At 35.8% G+C, this 20,358-nt stretch overlaps 1 protein-coding gene across 2 annotated transcripts; it reads left to right on the top strand.

Moving 5' to 3' along the window:
- The first annotated feature begins 1,002 nt into the window (after positions 1-1,002).
- On the top strand, positions 1,003-19,058 carry usp28 (ubiquitin specific peptidase 28). 2 transcript variants are annotated; one of them, XM_077233143.1, is made up of 26 exons: positions 1,003-1,198; positions 2,404-2,478; positions 2,772-2,895; positions 3,003-3,090; positions 4,530-4,692; positions 5,752-5,838; positions 6,518-6,655; positions 6,862-6,932; positions 7,569-7,645; positions 7,723-7,871; positions 7,979-8,106; positions 8,261-8,356; positions 8,475-8,633; positions 8,723-8,937; positions 11,049-11,119; positions 11,229-11,457; positions 12,299-12,601; positions 12,685-12,821; positions 15,411-15,647; positions 15,752-15,847; positions 16,248-16,426; positions 16,537-16,615; positions 17,160-17,239; positions 17,326-17,449; positions 18,116-18,311; positions 18,399-19,058. In XM_077233143.1, the coding sequence occupies exons 1-26, from the start codon at positions 1,151-1,153 to the stop codon at positions 18,569-18,571; spliced, it is 3,522 nt and encodes a 1,173-aa protein (XP_077089258.1). In that variant the 5' UTR covers positions 1,003-1,150; the 3' UTR covers positions 18,572-19,058. The 2 variants fall into 2 exon arrangements, with proteins under 2 accessions (XP_077089258.1, XP_077089259.1); XM_077233144.1 differs by lacking the exon at positions 1,003-1,198 and having other exon boundaries at positions 2,449-2,478; positions 3,003-3,106.
- The last annotated feature ends 1,300 nt before the right edge of the window (positions 19,059-20,358 follow it).

Below are 20,358 nucleotides of genomic sequence, written 5' to 3'. Positions count from 1 at the left end.
GAAGATCTGGGTTTAGGGAATAGGATGTGTACTTTGACTGCTCAGTTCATGGACCCTATATACTATAGAGAACAATGGGACACGCTACTACATACATCATCACAAATATGGAATCAACTATTATCAGTAAAATCGTCGAAAACACAATTTATTTCTTATTTATATATTGAGCATGAGCAGGATTGTAATGCTGCTTTTACTGAATTGGTGCGTATTTGAACAAAATGATTTTAATTTGTTTTATTTACTTTTGTGATGACATTCTTTGTCAAGAAGTCTTTGAAGTCAAGAAGATTTAATGAGTTATCAAATACACAATACATAAAGTGATATGTAACAAACAGCAATGCATTATGTAAATTTTAAGTTTTTCTTATGTTTTCAACAGGTGTTATAAAAGTCATCCCTAAATTAGTGACACATAGACTATTCTGTCAAACAGCAGCAAGCTAGAGACCTCTACCCTAAATAACATTTTTATTGCTTTTTATTAGTAGATTGGTCCTAAATATTTTTTTTACTTCTTTTTTTTTTCAAAGTGTATAGGGACAACAGTAGGCTGTGTGTGGAAAATGTGTCACCATAAACAAATTACTTTGATATTGTAAGACATTTTTGAGTAGCATTGTAACATGCGTAGCCTATATGTAAAATAACAGATTTTGGCGCCGACGAAAATAGGCTATGTTATAGGCCTACTATAGATTTATTATTGTTTTGTTTACATACCCTAACTAGCAAAGTAACAATATTTTCCCGGGGAAAAATAGCGTAGGCCCTAGTTACTGGGCGACAGTGTCATAAATTAATGAAAATGACTTTTTAGTAGGCTAAATCGTTACATACATTTTGGGCATCCATTTATTTATTTACGTTTAATCCACATTACCTCTGTCTGGATGAAACTTTTATGATTAATGGGTTCGTGGGTTAGATTAGAAAACTTTCACAGAGGATTCGTTTCTGTGTAGACTACCAAGCGCGCGCACGACGATTCCCAGCACGCGCTTGAGTGAGTGTTTGTCCCGCGCGGCGCTTGTGTGTGTGTGTGTGTGTGTGTGTGGGCATATGGAGTAGGTCACTCTGGAGTCAGGGCGAAGCAATCTGGAGAAATATATATATATTTATATATATATAACAAGTTATTGCCATGAGAGTTGAAGAGGATTTTGAACATGGGGAAACGTCTGAAAACTCGGTGAGTGTGTTGTATTTTAAAGAACATGTAGTCAAATTAGAATAGCCTAATTGTGACAATGCTTGTGTTAATGAGATCTAGACACAGCAATGACTGTCACTGTAATATCTTCCCATTTAAACTGTTTTTTAGTGGTAGACTGACTCTAACAGACCTGTGAATTTCATTTAACTTATAAATTATGTTTTTTAAAAATCCTAATCAAATGCAATTGGAGTTTCTATCCTAATTTTCTATCCTAACCATTACAGAAGGATCCTAATATGAATTTTCTTATTGAAAAATCATTAATCCAAGCAGTACACAAAATCCAATAGAACTTAATTTTAAAATGTTCTGTTTATCCACTTGTTTGATTCGTAGATGTTTCATTCGATCCCATTAGGATTGTTTCCAGATTATGATAGAAACTCCAATAGTAATCTTGATTGGAAATCTGTTTTGTAGGGCTTAATTCGTAATGTGTTAAATTAGTTTCTTTACCTTAAATTAAGTATTTAATATTTAATGTTATCCTCTGAATGAATAGGAATTATTGTATGTTTTTTTTCTTCTTGTGTGACTCAAACTCATGATAAATTCAGGCGCTATCTGTGTCGAAGGCCCAAAATAGAGCTCTGAGTACCGCTCACAGGCCTCCAGCTCACCATATATGTCTCCTGCTCCCAGCCTAGGGTGACTGGCTGCCTCCACAACCATGCTAACATTCCCACCTGCTGTCAGAGTTTCTTTATATAGTCCTGTAGCTCCTGCATCTATTATCTGGGCCAAAGACTTTTTTTTAAACGTTTACATGGCGCATGCTAAAGCCTATTTTCAGGCATACTGTACTTGGAAAAAATCAAATCTGATATGGATTTAATGTACGATGTAGACATTTTCATGCAGGAGACTTTCCTAAATGTTGATCAGGCCAGCTATAGACTCCTCCAACCCACGCTCATTTGACACCTAAGTCAGAGATGCGGTTATGCCGGGTGTTAAATCCAAGTGCAAATTACATCTCATATCATATTCTTGTTTTTAACTTGTCAGTTCACACCTGCTCTTTTTTTTTCTGGAACGGATCCTGTTATTGAGTAGTTAATTGCTCAAGTGAGTCCTGTTATCACGAACAGAAGTATTCTCAATATGCCTCTGGCAAAGCATTTAATTTTTTTGATCCACAGAAATTAAAAAACAGCATGTTTGCTTGTCTTTTTCAGAGCCAAATGCTACTTAACCAGCTCAAAGAGATTACTGGCATTCAGGATCTGCAGGTTCTCCAGAGCGCCCTGAACGTATGTTTAGCACAGCAGCACTTATCCGTGTGTTTATAACACAAGCGGCAGATTTAATGTTATTGACATGGATATTAATAGAAAATAAGCCAGACAAATGTTTGTAAATATGTAAATCATACCATGTGCAAGAGTTTCCCTTACTTTTATCTGTGAGGGTTGGGTGTCCCCGATGTGGTACTAAAACAAAGCATGTATGTCTGATGACCTTAAAGCTAAATATTTAATGCCCGAACTCATGTTCTTTTGTATTCCACTAATGATAACTAATTGCAAGAAAACTCTTTATCTAGGCTAGCCAGGGTGACATCACTCATGCCATTGGGCGTCTGACCAGCCAGCCCACAGAGGAGGAGCACATCCCCGAAGAACCCACTAATGCCAACAATGAGAGGAACACATCCAATGCACAGAATGGTGGGCTGAAAATGACTTTCATGTCATCACATTTTCCAAAGATGAATGGATTAATATAGCAGTCATAATGCCGTGATATTTATTTCTGTAACTGGAATTGTTCTCAGGTTCTGCTAAAGACGATCTGCAGACCGCCATTGAGCTCAGTCTTCAGGAGTCACAGCAGGCTGAAGCAGAGCGCAGAGAGCTGCACAGGTTCAGTCCTGATAGGGTAGACTGGGGCAATTGTAACATTTTGACACTTTTCTTCATAAACTCATAGACTGCTACAAATGTACAAGTCATCTCCTTTTGACATCATAAAAATGTGTGCCAAAAGTACACTATCTTTTTAAGTATGGGGTCTGTGAGATTTATTTATTCATTTGTCAAGAGATATTAATACCTTTATTTAGCCAGGACACATTCAATTGATCAAAAGTGACATTAACGACATTTATAATGTTACAAAAGATGTATATTTCAAATAAATGCTATTCTTTTGAAGTATTTATTCATCAAAGAATCCTACATTTAATAAAAGGATATTTCTGAAGGGTTGTGACACTGCTGAAAAAATCAGCTTTGCCATCACAATAATAAATTGAATTTTAAACTTATTAATTATTATATTAATTATTAATTTTGAAAATAATTCTAATGATATTTCACAGTATTAATGTCGTTACTATGTTTTTGATCAAATAATGCAGCCTTGGTGAACGTTAGAGACTTTTTTTCAAAAACATTTCTTAGCTACCCCAAACTTTTGAAACGTAGTGTCTGTCACTCACTTGTGCCAGAAGTTATAATCAACTTATAATCAAAAGGACTAGATCATATTATAATACTGGATCAAATACTAGAAATAGTTGATTTTAACAGTGGTTGGGGAAAATTGTAATAGTTGATTATATTAACACGCTGAATCTCAAATAAGAGCACTCCTTGAAGTTATATCTTTGCTTTAATACATTTTAATAGTAATGAATGATTTTCACTGTTATATATTATTTCTATTTCTATTATAGATTATTTCCGTTTCTGTTATACACTATTATTTCACTATTATATAGTACTTTTTTAACTGTAACAAATTTAAAAATACATTATAAAAAATACATTAAGTAAATTACCATTTTTAAATCTCTACAAATATGTATTGATCAGCTGACAAAGTCTAAAACATTCCTTCAGCTCAACATTTTGATGATGTAATGTTTATAATGTGCTTTAAAGGATTTCATTTTTTTTATCTGTTCAGTTTTAAATTCAATTTTAATGCCATGCATACTACAATTAATGTTAATGTTACCTCCAAAATCATTTATGTTAACTTTTAACCAACAACCTGAAGAATTTTTAAACTCAAAGGCATCAAAACAGAAGGACATTCATGGACAACCCAAAAAATCATTTCTCTAAATAATTTAAAGACAAAGTTTTAACATCCTTAGCTTAAACTCTTTTTTCCCTGCAGAGAGAGAGAGAGAGAATCACTCAAACCTGAGTGTGAATGAACCAATTTAGAGCTTTACAATTTCCCCTTTCTCCCCTACACAATAGTGATTTCTGTGAATTTAAGAATCATGGGCACAGCAGTGACTATCAGACTCTGGTCTTGACTGTCTCACCCACTCCTATTTCTACTCTAGGGCTCTTGAGGTTAGTGCAGAAGAGAATGCGGCCCGCATGAAAAGGAAGAGGTGTGAGGCATCTGGAGAGAGCTGCAGCCCCGCTGACTGGATCCGACAGGAGGACTGTCCCGTGGGCATCCGTAATGTAGGAAATACCTGCTGGTTCAGTGCTGTCATTCAGGTGTGTGGAGTTTTTAATCACCACTTTTGCTTTGAGACGATAGAATAGGAAAAATTTCCAGCAAAATTAGATTGTTGTGCTATTGTTTTTTTGATTGCATGCAAGCTTCCCGTTTAGGATGAGTTTCATATATGTAGAATTGTAAAAGGTAATTGTGAGTGCTATACTTCTTCATTTTAACAGACTGTTTGAGAAATCGAATTCGAAAACAAAAGCACTGCTGTAAGTGTTCTCGTCTGACCTTTTAGTATATGATCGGATCATATTGTGCCAATTACATTAGCGGTGTTGCTAATGACTGGAGAATAGAGAAGATCAGATGGAATGTCTGTTTTTTTATTTTTTATTTTTTTTTGTTCCTGACTGCAGAAGTGTCTCAGAGCTGTAATTTTATTATATCCATTACCAGACTGAATTTTTGCGAGGCTTCTCAGATGTCTGTGTTGAAATATAAGCCTTCACTGATATTGATAGATGTCTGAGCTAATTAAATAGAGCATTGTTTTGATGATAAAGAGAGGCATGAACTCATGGAGTGAGTTTATGGCCTATAGATAAGTAACAAACAATCTTTCGTTAATATGTAACGTAATGCAGTTTAATGATGTCATTTGAAAACAGTCCCAGCATGGAAATGAATATCTCTAGTACAAATATTATCGTTCAAAGGTTTGGGGGTGGTAAGATTGCATTAAATTGATCCAAAGAGACAGTAAAGACTTTTACTTTGTTACAAAAGTTTTCTATTTCAAATAAATGCTGTAACTTTCCAATCATCATTAAAGAATCCTGAAAAAAATCTATCATCGTTTCCACAAAAATATTAAGCAGCACAGCCGTTGTCAACATTGATAATAATAAGAAATGTTACTTTTTATGAAGAACAAATGCACCCTGACCTTACAAGACAAGACTTTACTACACATGACAACAAAATCAGCAACAACTGTGTCAATTGTAAAACTGACAAGTGGTCAAATAAAGGAACTGTTCATGGCCTAGTGCATGCTGGGAAGAGAGCTAATGGGACCAAAAAAAATGAAATTCTCTTGTTTTTAGTCTCTGTTCCACCTACCGGTCTTCCGTAGACTGGTGCTCAACTACTGCCTGTCTGAGCGTGTGCTGGAGAAATGCAAGAGTCATTCAGTGAGTAATCTGCCAGATGAGCGTGACTATCTTTTAGTCTTTGTTGGGAATGTTGGGTAACACTTCATTTCAATGGTCCACTTTGGACATTCTATTAACTATAAGTAACTTTGCAACTACATATCAACTTATTCTACTACCCTGAACCCTGACAGCTAACCATAACAGTCTAGAAACTCAAAATATTGTTATCTGAACCACATTAATTATCTAAGTGGATTTGGCTAAAGATTAAAAAAAAATTGTGATAACGAATCATGAAGATTTGTTTTTTTACAATTCACACTATATGATCAATAAGTTATATGTTATTACAGTTTAATGTAATTGTTGATTGTAAGTTGATTGTAAGTTGAATGTAAATGTTAGTTGATTGTACTTAAAAAAAATTACGGTAGCAACTTTATTGTACAGTGTACAGTCTACTAAAACTCTAATGAGAGTTAGTTGAAATGTAGTTGCAAAGTTACTTATAGTCAGCAAAGTGTTTAAAATAGACTATTGAAGTGTAACCAAGTGTTGTATTGAATGTTGTGGGTATATTACATGTTAAATTAAAATGTAATGTAAGTTATTGTTCTCTTCTTGTCTGCCTTGACACCAGTATTCAAATATAGCTCAGCATCAATAGCAGATCTAAAAGACTATCTGGATTATTCTGACTATATTTCTGCTGCAGGAGAAAAGAAACATTGCCTTCATGCAGGAGCTGCGTTGCCTGTTTGCTCTGATGGTGGGCTCAAACCGTAGGTTTGTAGACCCCTCTGCAGCAGTCGAGCTTCTCAGGGATGCGTTCAGAACCAGTGAGGCACAACAGGTACATCATTTGAATGATAAGATTCACAGCTGTTATATCAGGGGCTAATTTTAAAATGAAACAGTTGCAAATGATGCACTAATAAAAGATGTCTTGAAATGTTTACCATTCACAACAGTTTATGAAGCTATATAAGAGCTTCTTCTTAATAGAGACTGTGCTATATTCTTGGAAAACAATGTTTATTTTAAGGTTGCTTATTATAGGATGTCAGTGAATTCACACACAAGTTGCTTGACTGGCTCGAAGACGCGTTCCAGCTGGCTGCTAACGGAACGTAAGTTCATAAATCATAAATAATAATAGTGTATGATAAAGTGAGAGTGACTAAATTGTAATGCTTGAAAGGATTTATTTAACCCTTTATTGAATGAATTATAAAAGCATTTTTAAATGCATGTAAAAGCATAACAAAATTTAATACAAAAAATATATAAAAATAATTTGATATGCATCTAATATTCTGTAGTGCTGCATCCCTATCCACTGCATCCATAATCCATTCCAGTTTCATATTGTTTTGTTTTTGTTGTAGGGGTCAACAAACACATTAAAGCAATTCATCATAAATTGTTTTAAAATGAACTACTCACTAAGAAATGTGAATGATATTTTTGATGGGTGGAAAATTAAGATGTATTTAAATAATAGTGAGACCAAGAAAAGCTTTTAATGGTTTATTTAAAATCATTTTATTGCCATTTTATATGCATCATGTGTTTGCAAGATGAAGAAAATGTGTTTGTTACCCTGAGGCAACATCTTGCTGTGGAGGGTTAATTAATAAATGGTAATGAGTGTGGCATTTGTTGAAGAATGATGAATAATTACCCTATAGCATATCTGGTTGCTAATGTACTTGCCAGGAATTTTTTTTATCCCCACAATAAAACATGGCAGATTTTATTTTCAGTAACCCAGAGGATAAACAAAACAACCCAATGGTCCAGCTGTTTTATGGTACATTTGTAGCTGAAAGACTTCATGAAGGTAAGATAATGAAATTTCTCCTGTAGTTATTCTGTGTTTATCACTCTCATTGATTATAGTTGTTTAATTGTGTGCAGAAAAGATTGTGTCCAACATTGAGCAGTTTGGACAATACCCTCTGCAAGTGAACGGCTTCAACAATTTGGACGAATGTTTGGAGGGCGCCATGGTTGAAGCAGAGATTGAGTCCCTTCATTCAGATCAGACGATCTCCTCTGGCCAGGAGGTCAGTTTTTCCAGATGCAAATATATGGACTCCTGTTATTTATTAAATTATTATTCTGAAGTATGCACATGCTACTTTTATGAATTCAAGTATGTATTTTTTTCCAGAGGTGGTTCTCCAAGCTGCCACCAGTATTGACTTTTGAGCTGTCCAGATTTGAGTTCAATCAGTCTTTAGGGCGACCAGAAAAAATACACAAAAAACTGGAGTTTCCCCAAGTGATCTATATGGACAGGTTAAGATCTATCTATCCATCCATCCATCCATCTTGTCTGTCTGTCTGTCCGTCCATCTGTCTGTCTACCCATCCCATCCATCCATCTATCTACCCATCCATCCATTCATCCATCTAATCAAATCAATGGTAAATTACAATTTTGTATGTGCAGATACCTTCATAAAAATGTTGATCAGACCCATGGTAGAAGAGGAGAGGTCAAGAGACTCAAGGACCAGTTAACAGTTCTGCAGCAGAAACTTGAGGGGTGTGTTCAAAAACCATATAGAGGTCAAATCATGGTCAACAGAGTAATATCTTAATGTTGTTCTTTGGGGTTTATTTTTCAATTTTGAAGATAAAAACTATGACTTTCTTTTTCAAAGATATAAAAACTATGGCTCAGGGCCAACCAAATACCCCCTGGCAGACATGTTGCAGTATGTGCTGGAGTTTGCCACCACGAAACCCACAAATGTGTCTCCAGCCTCGCCGGTACCTACAAACCCTCCCGTACACACAGAACCCAGCTCAGGTGACAGCAGGCAAGGCTCGCTTTCCTGTGTTCTTATTCATCGGCTGTGTGCCCTTTTCTGTGTTTGTCCTCCTCTAAATGTTTAATTGCTTGCTGTAGTCAGACAGAACCAGATGATGCTGGCTCGTCAGATGGTTCGGGGTGCCCGCAGACAGCCACACAGAGAACTCCCATACACAAGCCTTTTACTCAGTGCAGACACCCCATGGAGATGCCACTGCAACCAGCCCCCCACAGCGTGACCGAGGAGGAGCTGTACTTCGTCAAGGGCTGCTTACAGCGCTGGAGAGCAGAAGTTGAGAACACCATAAACGGTAGATCCTTCACTTAGTGAAGGTTGTTTTTCCCCTTAAGCTTGAATCAATGGGGTTTTTTAAAGCCTTTTTTTTCTTTAAGATGTCATAGGTGCATTCTAGTTGCGATGCGTAGACTGTTCTAAAAGGTAACTTAGGCATTTATTTATCAATATGCTGATTTGCCGTTCAAAAGTTTGGGGTCAGTAAGTATTTCGTAAATAAATTAAAACTTTTATTCAGGAAGGCATTACAGTTTTTCTTAGTTACTTTGGCTCAATTTTCAAATGAGATTTTTTTTTCCAAAACAATAAGTTCAGATTTCTGAATAATTAGTTTCGTGTTCACATCAGATTTGAATTTCTCAGTGATTTAAGCAAATTGCATGTGTTTTGGCACATGTGTGCAAAAGAGTAAGTACTTTTTTTTTACAATTTGCACAATAACTAAATGCACATGGCAAAACTGATGAGTTGATTCTCAATGAAACTGTCAAACTCTTCACATCTTCTAAACAGTCTTTCATCGTGTGAGCCATCACATGCAAAATTATCCATTCAGTAGTCAAAATCTGTCAGACATGCATGTATATTCCATCAATATCTGACATCGAATGTTTGTAATTCCTGCTAAATTAGCAAATGGCCTTCCATTGTAATGAAATAAGAATCACAATTTCACCAATCAACCAATCAAGTTTGAAGGCATATACTGTATATGGAGCTTGTACAGCACAATCACTACCATTTTTGCACATGGAGGAATGTCAAAACCCTAAATATAAAACTCTGTATAAATACATTTGTATTATTCGGTACATTTTTTTTTGTAGAAATGTGTTACACTTAAACTGAAAATTCACAGTTGCTTGTCATGGAAGAGCAATAGGAAGATATGTAAGAAACATATACATTTTCTTTTTGTGTACTACAGTATTGACTTTTCCTATTAAATGTTTTCCTACGGTTGAAATCTGTGTCTAAAAAGCTCAGTGTCATACACAAGAGCATTCAGCGAGACAAAACTGACATATATGTAATGTATAGTACAGAAGCGTGTCAGTGTCAACAAAAAAGTAGAAAAAAACCATGAAATTTGTATATAACAAATGTTTCCATGGTGAAAAAACAGCTAAACATTTTTGACCAGTGTGGCTCACACGATGACAAAAATACTTTTTATTTTGGTGGTATTGGCCAATTTATTCACACATTAACTAGATTTTTGAAGCATGATTTAAATGTTTTGGGTGAGTTACTACATTTAGCAGACATGCAATAGAGTTCTGATGTTCTAGCAAACAGTTGTGACAGTTGAGCTGCAGTTTCGAAAAATGTGCCAAAGTGATTAAGAAAAAATGTAAATTGATCAAATGTGACAGTAAAGACATTTATAAATATTACAAAAACATTTTTAATTCAAATAAATGCTGATGTATTGAACTTTATATTCGTCAAAGAAACATGCATAAATGTATCACAATCTCCAGCACGACTGTTTTCAACACTGAGATTTTAAAGTGGACATCTGACACTATAGACATTTGTTACTATCCCATGAAGCTACAGGAGAAATGTCGTCCTGTTCATTATTGGTGTCATCTACATTTTTAGATGACAACATGGCAGATTGTACTACACACATACTTGATAACAGAGTCTACTATTTTTAACAGTTGAGAAGTTCTTCATCGAATGCAAATCAAATCTGTAAAAATATAAATTCAAAATGGCGGATAGTTTAATAAACTGTATTTAGTACTGAATTTATATAAATGCTTTTAAACAATTAAAAATTGACTATTTTACCTAAAATTGAAAACGATGTGCTTTATATATTTATGCTTTTATTATATTGTGTCGCCAGTATTGAAATTAACTTGTGTCTCACATGCACTTTGCGTGCCTAGCGCTATTTGTTTGACACAGTTCTTGTTGCCAGTTGCCACTGAAGAAAACTGCCTATGTTGTCAGTGAGGCAACTCACTAGGTTTTGGACCTGAGCTATAATGTGCATTTTAATTTTTCTATTCTGAAGGCCATCATTATCAGTTATCCTAATGCGTTTGTGACTGTATCAGGATCCTGGCCTCAGGCGCAGTGTATTGATCTGTGTTCTGTCCCTGTGTGCAGAGCTGAAAGCCAGCATTGACAAGGTCAGCCAGGCCCTGGAGGGCATGTACTCAGATAACAGTCTGTGTCAGGTAAAGTCTATATCCTGAACACTCGTTGGTACTTTAATATTGACTGAGCCCTTTCAAGAAATTTGCATGACACCTCAATGAACCCTGACTTCATATTTGATGCTTCCAGGTGCCCTACAGACTACACGCTGTGCTTGTCCATGAGGGACAGGCCTCCGCTGGCCATTATTGGGCGTACATCTATGATCATGCTCACAAACGCTGGCTGAAGTACAACGATGTAATGGTGACAGAGTCGACCTGGGAAGAGCTTGTTCGAGACTCGTACGGTGGCATGACCAACGCAAGTGCCTACTGCCTCATGTACATCAATGACAAGCTACCATACCTCATAGCAGGTACTTTCCCCATGTGCCTCTCAGATTACGCAAATGCGCTCAGATTTTGCTGAAGCAAATCACTCACTTGATTTAAGGCATTGGCCTTAGCTCCGATTTCTTTCATAAATTAATGTTGATAGCTTTGTTGGCACACTTTGGGCATAAGAGAGTGTCTGCCAAGCTGTGTACATCAAAAACTCTTCCTAATGGTTTTTATTTTGATTCATTTTCCTGATGTTTTCTGTGATAAATTGCTGTGAATATTTATAAGACGTACGGGGGAACATTTAGGGCCAGATTTACTAACTGCTTGCTCCAGTGCAAACCCTCTTCTGGTGTTAAAAAACTAGTGTCAGGATTTACTAAAGACACGCAGTGAACAATTAGCGCTGAAAAGGCGTGGACTGGGTTATTTTTGCAGCGGACCTTATTGCATGCATTTGTATGAATTTCCCTTCTAGATGCAAAATTTATGGGAGGAGAGTATTTAAATGAATCATGAAAGGTGATTACTGGTATTTGTGCCATTATTTACCATCCAAAAAAAGCTTGTCTTAAACCAGACTCTAATTTGCACTGCTCTTGGTAGATTGCGTTGGTCATTATGCAAAGGATCCGGCCATTTTTATATAAAAATGCAGTAACCAAAAAAAAATGTTTTTAAAGTGGCCATAAAATGGATGTTGCAATTGTATTTTCTTTACTATTGGGATGTATATCTGAGTGAAATGACTCAAACAAGAAAAATGTTGAGCAATGTATATTCGTAAAATTCCTTATAAGGAACTGTCCTATCTTCAGGAAACTTTTTGCCACAATAATGTCATGAATTTTATTTTTTCTGTCTTATGAATGACAGAAGACACAGACGATGAGACAGGGCAGGCTCTGAAAGGAATGGACTCCCTCCCGGCTATCCTGAAGCGTTATGTTCGGGAGGATAACCGCTGGTTCCAGCAGGAGCTGAGAGAATGGGAAGAGCAGTTCTGCCAAGCCCAGCGTGAAGAAGCAAAAGTTCAAACACACACTTCCTCTAACACTGAGGAACCCGTCCCAGAAGAGCCACAAAACCTAGAGCAAGAACCTGCCCAACAACAAACAAATGAAATGTCTGAAGAACCACCTCCAGATTCAACACCAGCACCTGCTCAGGACAGTGAAGGTCAGATCATTTTTTCTTCATAAGGTCAGATGTTTTCCATGTATCTGTTGCAGGTATATTTTCAATGTCTTTTCCCTTACCAGAGGCCATGGCCAATTCAGCAGCTCTCAGCGCGATATCATCAGAACCCAGTGAGAATGTGGGAGAGGGAAGTGTGGAGGATGTCACCAGTAGCCAGACACATGGCCAGCCAGATGAACAGAAGCCAGATCAGAGTCAGGTGAGGACGTTGAAGCGTTATTTGAGATGTGCAAATAGTAGGTCACATACACAGCACTGGAGGTTTTATGTACAGTACATATGGGTCGCGATCCTCTTCATCTACATAATCTGCCATAGAATTATAAAAACACACAGCACTCAAATAATCCATTTAACGAAATAATGATATAAACGTTTAAATTAAATGTAAATTAAATATGAATAGAACAGCTTTTGCATTTTTTCACTGTAAACTCTAATGTTATATTTACAAATAATTTCAACAATATTTTATTAAACTATATTTAAGTACATGTCTTGTTAATAAATACAATATACCTTTTTACCATAAATTAATGGTGCAATTTATATTTATATTTTTTACTTTAAAAAAACATGTATTTTGCATGTGAAATGTACTTCCAAAATTTATAGAATATTAAAGTAAAATTACATGCATTATATTAAATCTAACATAATTTTTCACTTTAACTGCATATCATAAAGTAACTTAAATAGATAAATAGCAAACCAATTAGATTGACTTTATACTATTTGTATTCTTGTATTCTCTCTCTCTCTCTCCCTATATTCTCTCTCTCTCTCTCTCTCTCTATATATATATATATATATATATATATATACATTTTAGAGTTATGAACATTTTAGTATATTTGTCAGGAATTTCAATATAGGAAAGTTTTTTTATATATATATATATTTTTTTTTAGAGTGTTAGTCAGTATAAGATGTTTGTGTATATTTTGACAAATATGTGCATCACTATATGTTATGGTGCGATTATATGGGAGAGAAACTTGTAGATTTACATTGGTGGATTTACATTACTACAAATTTGTGTGCTTGTGTACTTGCCTAAAGTTTAATGTTTTGTCTGTTGTGTCGCAAAGCTCTGGTATTTTGTAAGAGGATACATTTTGGAAAGGGATGTGGGGATAAGGTTCATCAGACAGCTGCGAGCTGTCCAACATTCCTCAGTCTTTTGGTTGAAGTCCCATGCGGGGTTGCTGGGGACAGTGTGTCAGAGAAGAGCTTTAAATAGAGCCTGAGCTCTGTGCTTCCTGCATGCACCATCAAGATCAACTGGATTCCTACCTTTCCGGTGGAGAACATGTTCCTGATGCTTCTATCAACAGGCAATTGTTTAAGCGCTATGTGTTTTGGTGTCTAGTCTTAAGAGAGAGTAATCTTGGATATTATTGAGTCAGTATATGGGGTTAGAAAGTCGATTCTGTACTTACGACTTATTCCTCTGCTGTTTCTCTCTTTGACTCGTTGACTTTATTGGTGCTCCTGATTCACAAATGTGCTGATTTGTTTTCCTAGGCCTTGTCATAAATGGTAGTGATAGGACCTCTAGTGGTCAGTGTCTTATATTGCATTCAAGGCAATTTATGAGCAAAATAAGGTGATTAACATTACTTGAAGGGATTTTTCTACAACATTCTACAACATACATTACATGTAGTCATACCACAAACATGAATTTTGAATATGTTTTGTTTTCCATAAATTTTGAATGTTGAAAACAAAACGTACTCTGCAGCAATTGCATGTTTTATCCGTCAGACACCAGTGTTATTTTAGTATCATTAATTTACTATTATAGTTTTTGTTAATATTTTACTTATATATTTTCTGTTTTCATTTTATTGTTTTTGTCATTTTTATCAGTTTTAATTTTCTATAACAGCTGTGGGGGGGGGGGGGGGGTATGGTAATAACTCAAGTACATAAACCCACATCTGGTCATGCATACAGAAAGTGGGCAGTACTATTTTCAAACATTCATACTAGTCCATGTATTGAAGAATTAAAAGGACCAAATGAGGAAAAATATATGCCTAGTTCTGTCGTAAAACTCTAGATGGCACAGGCTGATGGGTCTTTAATGCAAGCTGATGATATTTCCAGCGTTAACTACTTGGCACAAGCTGATTTGTTCATGTCACATCTGCAGCCAATGAGCTTGCTTGCTCAACTTTAAATGGCTGGTTACCATTCACTATAGCAGTTTGCAGCGCGCTTTCAGAGTTTGTCTAAAACCCTCCACCTTCCCCAGCTCCACCTGTATAAATCTGCTATGGGTAATTGATATACTATTTGTGTAGCAGAAGTATGTCTTAAATACTCACAGCAGAGTATTGGCGTATGTATTGGTAGCAGGAAGTTCCTGTACTTGCTCTGCTGCAGCAATAATCAGCAGCAGCAGCAGCATAGCAGATCTGTTCCGCCAAGACAAAATGCATTAACGTTGTCATATCCATTACCATGCTAAAAATCTCCAGAGAGTTGTCATGATACATTTCCTTGTCCAGCTCATCGTCATCTCCGCTAGACTCTTTAAAGACAGCCAAAAGAGTGTTTTGATGGGGGGAAACAACGACTATCTGGTCAGACGACTATCGGAGATTTGCATTTCCGCTGTTTTAAAAACCAATTAGAAATTCTTGTGGGAGACCATGGTGAATTGCACTTCCTGGTTTGCCTACAAATTGATGTTATGAGTAGATGTCTCTTGACTATGTTAAGTGAATAAGTTCATTGACAGTCATTCAGCAGCCTCTTTCTCTGTGTTTTTCTGCAGCCTGTGGCGGATTCAGCCTCTACAGACAGAGCTCAGAGGTCAGAGGTTGAGGTGGAGGAGCAGGTCATCAGTGATGAGGCAGAAGCAGACAGCCAGACAGAGCCAGAGGCCTCGTCCACAGAGGAGAACCCAGCATCGGCCACGCGCAGGCAGCCTGAGAATGAAGTTTCTGAGGTAGAGATACCCAATGTAGGCAGGATTCTGGTGCGCTCTGATGCAGATGGCTACAATGAAGAGGTAAATGATTAACACATTCTTCTGGTTCCATGAACTGTAAAATGAGGCTACTTATAAATTAAATTTAACTTTCAATTTTCCTCTGTTCATCTGTAATGGAATAGATGATGCTAACACCAGCCATGCAGGGCGTAATTTTTGCCATTGCCAAGGCAAGACAAGTTTTTGACAAAGATGGGCCTGAAGCAGGACTCATCAAGGTATACAAATTAAAATGGCTCAATGCAACTGTGGCAGAACAAAACAAATGGCACTACTAATATATATATATATATATATATATATATATATATATATATGAAGACTTCAGATGCAAAAGCCTCTAAGTCCACCTAAAGTTTTTGTTTAATATTAACATTTTTATCAGGCTCATAGGTTTCTACCAAAGAACCGGCATTTCTGAATGGGCTGAGGGATTTAGTGAGTTTGAAGTGAAAGTATTTGATGAGCGTATACTATGTGCGGAGAGCATTTACTCAATATTATTATTTCATTTTTGATAGGTGGCTTTTAGAGGCTTTTGCATCGGAGGTCTTCATATATATATATATATATATATATATATTAGGAAATCAACTAATGCATTGATCTCTCCATCAGGCGTTCCATGAGGAATTTTCCAGATTGTATGAGCTGTCCCAGGAAGAGACCACACCCCAGCAAGACCCTCGACTCCAGCATGTGCTGGTTTACTTTTTCCAAAACCAGGCCCCTAACCGTGTCATTGAGAGGACATTGCTGGAGCAGTTTGCGGACCGCAACCTGAGTTTTGATGATCGGTAGCTATATATTTTCTTTCAAATCAATGACTTAATGCAGTATATTTTTTATTGGAATAAGTTAATATTGACTAATTGGACTAATTTAAACTGGTACTTTCCCCTTGTAGGGCCATCAGTATCATGAGAGAGGCCAGATCTAAACTTCGTCTGATTAAACCAGAAGATATGGACATGGATGAGTACTTGGTAAGACCAATAAGGCTCACTTCTCTTTTTTTACTTCTTTAATTTAAAATGTTTAGTGCTGTTTAAAAGTTCGGGGTCAGTACGATTAAAAAAAAAATTAATACTTTTATTTAGTATGGATGCATTAAATTGATCAAAAGTGGCTGTAAAGACATTTAAAATGTTACAAGATTTAATGCTGTTTTAATGAACTGAACTCAAACAATTTATTACGAATTCCACAAAAGCCTTGAGCAGCACAACAATCTTTAACATTGATAATAATAAGAAATGTTTCTTGAGCGCCAAATCAGCATGTTAGAATGATTTCTGAAGGATCATTTGAGTAATGATGCTGGAAATTCAGCTTTGCCATCACAGGAATAAATTACATTTTAAAAGAATTTATTAAAGTATAAAATAGTTATTTTAAATTGTAATAATATCTCACAATATTTCCGCTTTTACTGTATTTTTGATCAAATAAAGCAGCCTTGGTGAGCATATGACACTTATTGCATGTATTTGATCATTTCAAACTGTATTTTCTTCCCTCTCCTCCCAGCAATGGCAGGATGACTACAGCATGTTCAAGACGGTGTTTGCCTACCTGTTGACAGGTCTCGAGCTGTATCAGAATGGAAAGTATGTATACTCATGAATACCAGAAAGGGTCTGTGCATTGTATTGAAGAGTCTCTAAGTCTACAGCATTGATTTTTTCCATTGCAGGACAAGAGAAGCTCTGAATTATCTCGCACATGCACACCAGGACAACTCAGCCCTGCTTAGGAAAGGAGAGAAGAAAGGAGTGGATCAGTCGCTTATAGCACTTTACAGGAGAAAGTGTCTGAAAGTATGTCTGCTTTAATAATCCAAAACATACATTACCATTCAAAAGTTTGGGTCGGTATGTTTTTTTGTTTTTTTTAAAGTCTCTTACCATTTTTGATCCACACTGGATCAAAAATACAGTAAAAACAGCAATATTGTGAAATATTATTTAATATAACGTTTTCTATTGAATATATTTTAAAGTGTAATTTATTCCTGTAATGGCAAAGCTGAATTTTTCAGCATCATTACATTCAGTGTCACATAATCTATCAGAAATCATTCTAAAATGCTGATCTGATGCTTAAGAAACATTTCTGATTATTATCAATATTGAAAACAGTTGTACTGCTTAGTATTTTAGTGGAAACTGTGATACATTTTTTTTTCAGAATTCTTTGATGAATAGAAAGTTAATCTTTTGTAACGTTATAAATGCCTTTATCAATTTACAGCATCCTTGCTGAATAAAAGTATTCAATTCTTTCTATCTTTTTTTAAATCTCACTGATCCCAAATGGTAGTGTATTGTAAAGACATTCATATATACGTATTTAGGCACAATTTATGTCTGTCTTCATAACTAATTTCAACTATTTAAGCACTACTTTAGGCTCATGAGAAACTTTTGACTGGGACTGTATATTTTAACATCATGAAACTTCTGTGAACGTGTTACACCCTGCAGGAGCTGAATGAGAACGCATCCGCACTCTTTAAAAGTCAAGATGAAAATGACGTGGCAGAGGGAGTGACCATCATGAACGAGTGTGTCATCCCTTGCATGCACCTCATGGTCAGAGACAGTGTCAGCCAAGAGGATTTGGATGTAATAGAGCTGATCAGGAATTGCTGGTGCTCTTACCTGGGGCAGGACATGGATGGTGGGAACAAAGCTATTTTTTTAAATAGACTATTTCGATAACATTCTTAGCTTGTGTTGTTGTTGTTTATATTTGTCTGTTATTCAGATTCTCTTCAGGATAAGCTCAGCGAATTCCTGCCCAGAGTCTTGGACTGTTCTGCAGAAATGGTGGTGCTGAAGGAGCCCCCCAAAGTGAGGAACTCCCCCCATGATCTGTGTAGCCGTCTGACTGCCGTCATGGAGTCCATTCACAGCACCTCAGTCGTCACCGTGAAGTGAAGTCGGACATGACATTATGTGAGGCAAGGTTGAAATAAAATGGCACGGTACAGTCACAAGGTGATCTAACCTCTGTCTTAGACGGAGCTGGATTTCATTTTTGCTGCACAATGACGCTTTCTGTTTTGCACGCAACACACATATTCACTGTGTTCTGAATTCCTTGAAGGGAGATTGATTAACTGCTCTTTCTCTTTGTAGACATTTGATCTCAGGAAAGATCAAATAGATTACATTTTGTAAAGCTAGGTTTGATGAGAGGACAGTGAAGGTAGTGTACGTTTTTACCCTGTTCTTCTTTTCACGTGAACTGTAGACATATAGCGTGAAAATAGTCTTTTATAGAGATTTGCTGAAGCCACTTTATTTCAGTCAATGCTTAGCTGAACATCCTCTATGTATTCTTTCTTTGTACAGTAAAGGTATCTGATTTTCCACTCCTTTATCCTACCCCTCTGCTACCTTTCAATAAAATTTTGATTTCTCACTTTGTTGTCCTGTCCCGAGTTCTCAATTTCTAGCTGTTGTTTTTCCACCTTCTGTTCTTATTTTCCATTTCTTCTAAGTTTCTTCTAATTTCTTCTTAGCACATATTTAAGAGGTGCCATTAATACTGTACATTTACTGCAGCTCCATTGAGAATATTATTATTATTATTATATTATTGTAGCAAAACACGGGCATGTTTTTTTTTTATTAAGTCTCTGTGAACACTTATTTTACTTGGTTTGTGTCGTGGACCCCATACGGCAAAAATATATTTTCAGATGGATTTTTAAATATATTACAAAATTATATAATTGTTAATATACTGTAGATTTTAAGATAAGTACATTTTAGTTATTTATATTTCATTATATATACTATTGTACAAAATATATTTTAAAAAAACACTGCATTTACTTAATGTATTTTAAGATTGGAATTTTATTTGAAGCACATTTTTATTAGCTGTGGTGTTTATAAAATATTCTCAAAAGAAGAGTACAACACTAAGCACAAGCAATAATCTTTGCTTTTAAAGAATAGTTTTACCTTATTCTCTTAGATTAGTAGCTTTCAGAATGACATGTCACTAAAAACAACCATATACAAAGGGCAGCTACTGTTTTATGCATTTATTAGAATTGTTCATCATATTCATACATTGAGGTAGTTGTATCGTTTTTCGTTAATTACATCTCTTTAATTGATTTCCTTGAGCAGTGTTTATTTATTATGTCTATACAAGACATGAAAATGGTGTGTCATTTGAACAAAATTGAGACATTTTATATAGCAAAAAGTCAAATGACTATTATATTCATTATCAACAGAAAAACTTGCATTTTTTTCTCATTTCTTTCTTTTAGTATTTTATTATTATTATTTTGTAAAATCAGATTTGTTACCTGACCTGACTGTTTTTCCATCCAAAATTGAACATACTGTGTTAGTAAATAGAGAAAGAGTGACAAAATAAGAGTTAATGAGGACAATTGTTTTTGTACATTGCATAAAATCTTTAATCTTCTTAAAATACATCACCACAACAGTTCTTCTTGTCTTCTCCCTGGATTCATTTAGAGAATCAGACTTAATCTCCTGAGTTTAATTAGACTTCGAACACGGCCATGATAGTGTTGATACAACAAAACGCTGCTCAGCACAGTGGATACATGGGAAGAGTATAAGTAAGATAAGATGCATTGGATCCAACTGGTTAAGCTTATCAAAAGCACGTCATTATACAGTCTTATCAGAAATAGACTCTTCCTTTACAAAACATTAAGAACATACAGAAAATG

Source organism: Siphateles boraxobius, unplaced genomic scaffold (genome assembly GCF_051911475.1).
Source record: "Siphateles boraxobius isolate OS27281-9 unplaced genomic scaffold, OSU_SipBor_1 18, whole genome shotgun sequence".
NCBI lineage: Eukaryota > Metazoa > Chordata > Actinopteri > Cypriniformes > Leuciscidae > Siphateles > Siphateles boraxobius.
Note: the sequence above shows the minus strand (reverse complement) of the source record. Positions and strands in the feature narration are given on the sequence as shown.